We start from the raw sequence: 9,169 nt of genomic DNA on the forward strand, positions 1-9,169 counted from the left end.
TCCCATTGGTGGCCTGGCTGTCATATTAGTCCTCCCCTCCCATTGGTGGCCTGGCTGTCATATTAGTCCTCCCCTCCCATTGGTGTGCCTGGCTGGTATATTAGTCCTCCCTTCCCATTGGTGGGCCTGGCTGTCCAATGCTTTTGAACTCCTCTGGGTGGTCACATGTCCATGATAAATAAACTACTTAATTTACCAAAACAGCTGATACAAGAACTGTCTGTGTCAGCTGGCAGCAGCCAATCAGAATGGGAAGGTGATTGCCCCACCCATGAGGTGTCAGCAGTGTACAGAGGAGGCTCAGTGAATGGAAGGGGTGTAGGGGGCTCAGGGGGAGTACAGAGGCCCATTCATACCCTCGGGGCTGTGCCCTCCCTCCACTCATAAATAAAACAGATGGAGTGACTGTTCCAGGTGAGCACAGATGAAGAGGACCTGTCTGCACCCCATGGCTGTCACCTTCGGAGCATCTAGTAAGACACCCCACCCCCTCACAAACTATGTACACAGGGAGAGCTCCCAGTGCATCATGGGTACTCCGAAACCTGCAATGCTGGGGGGTGAAAGTCACATCAACACAAGCTTTACTAGGCCGGGGTCCCTGGACTGTAGGGGCCACTATTGTTCCAAAGCCAGGAGGAAGCCCAAAGAACTGGGGGTCACAAGAGGCAGAAGTGAGGGGACAGGTGGATGGTGGTAACGGGGGCACAAAGTTGGGGGTCACAGAAGTGACGGTACAGGTAGCTGAAGATGGCAGAAGCAGAGTTGGGCCCTGGGGTTGGGGCCACACATATTAACCAATCAGGCAGCCCTGACGTGTGGGTGAGGGGGGCAGAGAGTGCAGTTCCAGCTCTCCATCAGAGACTAAGCTAGGTGGGTGGAGTTGGGAACACTTATGTGGCTCTGCACTATACAGGGTGAAGGGCGGAGCCGGTCCTGAATTCTGATTGGTTGGTATAACTCCTCATTACTACTGTCACTGTGGTCCCACTGGTGACAGGTCCTCTTTGAGGTTAGTTTTCATCTTTTGTTATGTTTGTAGTTGTTCTGGATGTAAATACCTTTTTTTATGCTGATTTCCGGGTCCGGAGGTCCAGGCCCCGCCCCTTTCCATCCACAAGTAATAAAGTTTTGTTTGAATTTACACAGCTGGGAAATAGAAACCAGCAGCCAGTATGGATGAGGGGGCGGGGTCAGGCGGTCCTCGTGACCTGGGTTCTGTGACGCTCCTTCTATAATGTGGGCGGAGTCAAGCAGCGTCCTCCCGCAAACAACTGCGCGCATTCCCCGCTCCCGGATCTGTGATGACACTTCCATGTTAAGACGGCAACGCTGCAGAAAAGCCACACCTTTTAGCCACTAGATGGCGCCGTAAGCGCAGCCGCGGTCATTATAGCAAATGCCGTACTTCCCAGCTACGCCAGCAGATGTCGCCATCTACCAACAATTCCGTAGCTAGATATTTCCTGATGTCCAACTGCAGTAAAGAAGCGTCACGTGACCAGGGTCTGAGGGCCTTGAGGCACAGCCATGGCAGGAGCCTGACATTAGTTTAGTACAATCCAATCTTACATTTTTACCATCCTTTGTCTCATCTCACCACTGCTGATCTCTTGCAGCCGCTTGGCCACCATTTCCCATCCACCTGCACTCCAGGGCCTGCTGCATGACATTTCTATGAAAGTGACAATAATGGGACATTGTAATGTGTTGTCACCCTATAACAGGAAGTGCCAGGATCATCATGTATTTTAATGCCAATGATTTGAAATGTGAATATGTTTAAGTTTATATGAGATTTGGGATCGGAGTCTTCAAGTTTCACACCCACTTGCGTGGAAGGAATAAATACGTCCCCGGATATCCAATCATTCAGCGTCTATATACACTGTACAGGTTGAAATAACAGAGACAACAGAATTTTCCTAAAGTGTTTTATTATCTTTTTATTATTTTCTCCATTAGCCTTCATTAAAAAAGCAAAAACAGAAAAATAAGCCAAAAAAAATTAAATAATCTTAATATTCCCTCTTTGTCACACCAGTGTAGAACTTCAAGTAAAAGTGTTTTCAATAAGGGAAGGCACACCTCTCACCAACCCCTCCCCGCAGCACCCCCCCTCCCAGCCATGGACCACACCGGTCAATATGTTTAGTGCAAGGGCAGAAACACGTGGAACAGGGGGGCTAAATCTGGCACCCGGGTCCTCCGCGTCCCCCGGGCCGGCCAGTCCAAAACTGGAAGAAGGGAGGAGTTCTGGAGTCTGCTCAGAGCTGTCAATCATCCATAAATGACACATCTGAGGTTCTGCAGCAGCAACACTGGCCCCTGGCCGCCTGTATAAAAGACACTACACAAGGACCCATGTGCACGAAGGGGCCCGGGGCATTCGAATCAAGTGCAAATAGCTTACATAGGAGCCTATTTATAGGGGCCAGCAACACAACAGCCTCTCATTTGGTGGATGGCAAAGAAAAAAGTTTTCTAATTGGTCAGTGACCAGGTCTCTAATCTTTGCACTTTTGTGGGGAATAAATAGGAAATAAAACTTCCTAAATTGGCAATTGTGGCCCTAATAAAGAGGCCCCTTTATGTTCAAGGCCCCAATGTACAGCGGCGTATATAGCGTTACCGAGCACGGCTCTTGTCCTTCCGTAAAGGAGGGCCAGTAGGTTGGGGGGAGGGGCGGTGCGACTTTCATCATTTAACACATCATCTCACTTATGGCTTTGGAATTTGCAGTTTTATAAATTCAGACCCTAAAACCAGCAGACAAATGTTTCTATATACAGAGATCGCCAACAAACACGCATATGTACACAATGCAGCTTAATGGACCCCCTCCCCACACACACGGGGTCCGGCCCCCCTCCACAGCATCCTGCGCCATTTTATACCCAACAGGTGGCGGGGTGGTTAAAGTAAATTCCAAGAAACACAGAAATAGAAAAGCCTGGTGTGTGAATATATCATATAGAATTATATTGTGTAATATGATTAGCTGTATGCTATATACTGCACAAGAACCACCTTCTGATGCAGACTAAGCTCCACCCACTGCACCAGGACACGCCCACGCGGAGTATTCTTGGATGGGTCACTAGTCAGGATGCCAAACAAAATTACTGCTGAGCTCAGCGGACCCGGCCGGGGGCCTACATAGCAAGTGGTGAAGCTGAAGAGCTAGAGTTTCAAAAAAAAAAAGAAAATGCAGAGCATCACTCCCACCCCTTTCTAAAATGGCCCAAAAAGGAAGAGACGCCCATGAGGACTCTATGGAACCTAGACAGGCATTTGGTACAGAATTGCTGTAATTATCAATATTCAGGATGGGCTGACAGGCTGTATATGGTGGAGGTGCTGACCAACGTCCAATGAGAACGAATAATGGAGAACGGGTCGGTCTGGAGGCGGGACAACAACACAAAACATCCAATCCACCTCTTCAATCAAAAACACCGGCTGCAAACTTTTTACTGATTGGGCCTTCCAAACACAGGGCAGCCATTGGCCAAAAACTTCGGCCTCACCTATAGTGTGTCCAGTCACCCTTTCAGCTCTACGTCATTTACAAAGGAATTCAGACTGGAAAATCCCAAATAAATTAGAACGGAAGACAAGAGGACCTGTCATGAATTTGACCGTTATAGCATATTTGGAACTCTACGGAGAAATGACGCCCTAATTAGTGCCGGAAGAAGTCAGCAAGGAGGGGCTCCTAATATTCGTTGGTGCCCGCCCGTGCCAAGTACCCAGCGCTTGTTTTATAGGTTCCTAACTGGGCCTAGTCTAAGTGATAATAATATCCAAGAAAGAACAAAACAAACCAGAATTATTTTAAATCATCCAAGGACAGTCATTCATAGCGTGTGGCTCCTGTCGCGACAACGTTATACGGCGCCAAAGAGTGCAAACCTTTCAGGAGCAGAAAACGGAGCCATAACAACCCCGAGAGCGCGACACCAGGAATATCGGACGGAGGAAGTCGTGAGGAACATTTCTGGAGTGCTACAACTTTATCATATGAAACCCCTCCTGTCCTTATCATAAACTTTACAAAGATGGAATGGGGGGGGGGGTACAAAATAAGCAATTCGCTGGAAGGGACTTTTCCAGAGGGTTCTTGGTCCAAAATAATGAAAATTAAATTAATAAATTATTTTCTATGAGTTGAGTGACACATTACTGACACAGGAATGGATAGAAAATTTACCTCATAAAACTTGCTGACCGCTGGCAACAAGTAGACATTCATGATCCTCCTTTATGGGGTCAGGGGACATCCACCCAGAAATAGTCATTCACTCCTCCGGGACTCCAGCAGTGAGACCTCGGGGGCGGGGCCTCAGGCTTTGTTCTCCGCCCACACTCTCACATCTTGTGCTGCATTCTCTGCAGCAGAGAACTCATCGCTGGGGTCACACAAGAATGGATCACCAAAAATTAGGGGTGGAGTGTCCCCTTTAAAAGTACAAAAGTGCTTTAGTTACATCTTAGGTACCACCCACCAGGTCTGTGGGGGGTCCCCTAAACACTTCTGTGGGGGTAGTCACAGTGGATAGAGGGGTGACCCAGTCACCTCATCCAGACAGGCTTGGCATGTACAGTGCAGTAATGTGTCCCTGTTACCCCAATCCCAAAAAAATATCAAAAACATTCAGCAATAATAATTTAAAGTACAAACAGAAAATCAGCCCCGGCACGCTAGACAGGGGCCCGTGCTGCTCACGTTTATTACTCATAACGCCACCCACACAGGGTCCTGCCCTTACTAGCCTCCATTCTACCCACCTGACGCTCGGAACTACCCAATCACAGGAAACGATATAATAATATATAGGATGACTGGGGGCCAGGGGGCTCCAGCTTCAGGCAGTCAATGGCTTAATTATTCAGAAAATGGTAATAAAACATGGAACTGAAATCACCAAATACAACCAATCATCACCCATTACCCAACGCCTGCACAAACTGCGGGTCTGAGCCAACGCCATTGACTACATCATACTGACCCCTCTCCTCCATGCAGGAACGCAGCCAACATCCCCAAAAATGTTTCGTGGAATTTTTTTTTGGGGCCATATAGAGGAGGGCCATACACAAGAGCTAAAATTCTCAGTTCAATACACAATCATCTTTGGTGTACGGGCGCCACAAAATCAGCTACGGTTCCATCATTTCCAAGTCAAAGTGACCCCTTAGCTGGTGTGGACCCTGCATGTCCCAGCATGCCCCCGGGTGGCAGAAGACATTACTACATGCATTAATGGCCCAGGAATTCGGGCTAATAAAAGTGACTCCTTTCATGGATTGGTGTCAGTGAAGCATTTGGATAGAGGAAGATAGAGCAGCCCCCACAACCTCCAAAATGTTAATTTTCTTATTGCAGCAAAGCAATATTGGTTATAATGGAATAATGAGGTTAGGATTTGCACATCGCAGGTTGCTAACAAGACACTCGTACAGTCAGAGAAGGCACAGCACCATAAAGCAAGGAACGAGCGGGGGGCTCTAATTCCTCCATCTAATCCCCCCCCACCAACGCTCCATCATTGCAGCATCACCCAAACAGCTCACAAAACAAATTATTGCTCTCTGTCTTATCTCGATGCAATTTAAATTCTTATAATATACTCCTTATTATATATATATATATATATATATTAATGTATAGGTATTAATATATATATATCTGTGCATTTCTCTCTATATACAGACAGTATATATTATATATATATATATATCTCATTCAATAAAAAATAGCGATTATCAATATCTTATTCTAGTTCTAGAGAAGCCAATCTGGAAAGATACACCACATTAAATGATCCCTGAGGTTTCGGAACTGGACCCCCCTCTCTCTTTCTATTCCCCCCACCCCTTCAAGTCTCTCATTTCCCGCCCTGTCCCTTTTAGAGTCCAGCCAGGGTTGGTCGGACTTGCAGCGGTCAGTCCATCCACAAATTCAGGGATTGCGACAGGGGATGGGGCGGCCGCAGAAAGGTACACCAAGTATTTTAGGGGACAACTAGGATGTCTGTGGTGGGTAAGCACAAGTGCTGCATTAAACTAAAATTTGTCAAAACCCCTGACTGATTTCCTCCGGGGTCGAAGGGGGGCGTTTACCGTCACTAAAGTGCTACGAAGGGTCTAGTACCAAAGGCCCCTCAGGGCTGCCCCCTCCTGAGTGCGGTTGAGGAAGGCTCCAGTAGCGCAGCATGGAGAGGCGGAGGTCATCCATCTTGCCGTTAGTAAGGTCAAGGGCAGGGGTCTGGATGATGCGCGGAGCTGGGGGGTCATCTTTGCGGCGTCGGCGGGTCCGCACCTCCAGGCAGTTCTGCCCTTTCATGTGGCGCTGGAGGTGGTCCTCCTTGGCAAAGGCCTTGTGGCAGAGCGTGCACTCATAGGGGCGGTCGCCGGTGTGAAGGTGCATATGATTCTTCAGGTCGTAGCTGTGCAAGAAGCGAGCGCTGCAGTGCTCACAACAGTAGGGGCGTTCGCCCGTGTGTTTACGCATGTGAATCTTCAGCTTGTCATTCCTGGAGATAAAGAAAATAGGACAAACATGAGCTGGGAAACACAAAACAAGAAACAAACATTCACATTATAACTCACTTCAGACATTCTTGGCATCAAATCTCCAAAACCAGAAGAGCAGTGCTCAGAGAGTGAATATGGTGATCTTGGTGAACACTGAAGCCAGGAAATGAAGACCTGAACGTTACACTTACCCTAACACTAAGGAAAGCCCTGGTCAACCAGGTATACCAGTCCAATGATTTCAATTCCATGCGAATGGAAGGATGATGAGGGGAGAGATGAAAGAAAGACTCACCTACTGTCGCACAAGTAAAAGATGCTTAGCAGTTCAAGCTGTAAAGAACCTTGACTTTTTCCACACTTTGAAATCACTGGACCCTGGAAGTAACCTACAGTGTCAGGGTTTTGCTGAATATTTACATTACATGAAAATATGGATGGAGCCGTGCTTTCAGAAATGTACAGCCAAGTTGATTAGACTCTGAGGACAGGGAGCTATGTGGAGTATGAAAGGGGAAATAATTCTGCAGAGTTTGAGAACACAATCTGTTCACTGGTCTCTAATAGTGGATCGCTTCATCTTTTCAGCAAATGAGTGCAAATGCTAAACCATATGCAGGATAATTTGTGTTACTCCTTGACTGGCAGAGGAATGGGTCTGTAACCTTCCCCAGCACTAAACTGTCCTGGCTGATCCACTAAGTACATGAAGTGAAGTTTGCATTGATATATGTAGGGCCAGGTGAAGAGGTGCAAAGGATAAAAAAAAACTGAGCAAAACCTGCAACCTATGCTGCTAAAGTATAGGAGTCGCACACTTTTTGCCAAACGACCTTGCCCTGAAACTGGGTACATGTAAGCAGACAAATCTATAGAATCCTTTTAAAGGGCTCACCTGGTGAATCTTACTCCGCAGACCTGACACACAAAAGGTTTCTCTCCTGTGTGAGTACGCATGTGGCGGGGTAGTTTTCCAGCTCCGTGAATAATCTTGTGGCACACAGGACACTCCTGCGGCATCTGCGATCGCCTTTTCCTTACAAGCTTGTCGGTGCCATCCAGGGAAGAGTGTGTCAAATCCGGGTGCTCAGGGTCCAAGGACCCCAAAAAGGTCATGTCGGTGGGTTCTTCGTCAGATAAGATTTCGTCTGGTGGAGAAGGGGGAACAAACATGTGCTGGCCCCCCAGCCCGTTGTCGGGAGTAAAACGCTCATAATTGAGACTGCCATCACTTGGCGGTAGTTCTGCTGGTGATGGAGCTTCGGCAGGGCTCTCTGCTCTTTCTGTAGAGTCGTCATCTACAAAGTATGGGCTGCCGTTCTGCCTCAGACTCCGGTTCACCTGCAGGAACTTCCTCCGGCCTTTTCGTGGGATGAGTTGCACAGGTTTCTGTGGCAATGGCATTGGGAGGACTGGTAGTAGAGAACTTTCAGCCTCTGGAGGGGGTGTGACATCTTCTCCATTCTCTTGCGTACCATAACACTCTAGATATTGCCGTGCCCGTAAGAAACCCTCCAGATCTTCGGCATCTACTTCCATGTCCTCTTGACCTCCGTTACATCGTAGAATCTCCACACAGGCCTCAACAACACATGGGATCTCCAGGAGGCGAGCTGTGCGGAGCACGTCTCGCATGTTTGCATTGCTGATGGTAAGGGTGGCGGTGTAAGCAAAGTCTAGGAGAGCCCCCAGAGCATCAGGTTTAAGAAAGTCCAACTGGCAAACATCACGTGACGACTTTCCAGATGGTGCCCCGGTGAACAACTTGCGGAAATATTGACTGCAGGCAGCCAGTACAGCACGATGGGTGCGGTACTCCAATCCTTGCGTCTTGATGGTGATGTCACATAGTACACCACGGTGACGTTGCTCGTTAAGGCAGCTCAGAAGATCACTGCTGTGTTCTGGGAACGGAATCCCAATCAATTCGTCTTCCGATGTCGCCATCACCACCTATAGAAACCAACAGAAAAGTGTTAGCGCAGAATCAAAAACTTTCCAAACTGATTTTTTTTTTTTTTAGTGACATCGTTTTCCAGATAGAAGTTATACATTATATGGGGAAGTGATATCACTGCTCTCCAAATATAAATTATACGTTATACGGTAAGTGAAATCACCGCTCTCCAGATATACAGTTTTAAAATATGCAGGAAATGACATCACTATTCTCCAGATATAGGTTATAAATTACACAGAGAAGTGACATCACCACACTCCAAATCTAAGTTATACAGGGGAAGGGACATCACCGCTCCCCAGATATATGTTATATAATATATAGGAAGTGAGATCACCGCTCCCCAGATATATGTTAAATATTATACAGGAAGTGACATCACCACACTCCATATCTAAGTTGTACATTATACGGGGAAGTGACATCACCGATCTCCAGATATAAGTTATATATTATACAGGACGTGACATCACTGATCTACAGATAAAAGTTTTATATTATACATAAAGTGACATCACCGCTCCCCAGATATAGGTTATATTTTATACAGGAAGTGACATCACCGCTCCCCAGCTATAGGTTATATATTATACAGGAAGTGACATCACCGCTCCCCAGATATGTTATATAATATACAGGAAGTGACATCACCGCTTCCCAGATATAGGT

General features: G+C 47.1%; 1 protein-coding gene across 4 annotated transcripts in view; it reads right to left on the minus strand.

The window, feature by feature from the left end:
- Positions 1-1,920: 1,920 nt before the first annotated feature.
- The window catches only part of ZBTB7B (zinc finger and BTB domain containing 7B), a 22,798-nt gene continuing 15,549 nt past the window's right edge, over positions 1,921-9,169 (minus strand). For all 4 annotated transcript variants that reach the window (XM_072428780.1, XM_072428777.1, XM_072428778.1 and 1 more), the window contains 2 exons: positions 7,436-8,493; positions 1,921-6,539 (listed from right to left, as the gene is read on the minus strand). In XM_072428780.1, coding sequence (XP_072284881.1) covers positions 6,140-6,539; positions 7,436-8,487 — 1,452 coding nt within the window. In that variant the 5' untranslated portion in view covers positions 8,488-8,493 and the 3' untranslated portion in view covers positions 1,921-6,139. The remainder of the gene's footprint in view (positions 6,540-7,435; positions 8,494-9,169) is intronic.

The sequence above is a fragment of the Pyxicephalus adspersus genome, chromosome 12, assembly GCF_032062135.1.
Source record: "Pyxicephalus adspersus chromosome 12, UCB_Pads_2.0, whole genome shotgun sequence".
Classification (NCBI taxonomy): domain Eukaryota; kingdom Metazoa; phylum Chordata; class Amphibia; order Anura; family Pyxicephalidae; genus Pyxicephalus; species Pyxicephalus adspersus.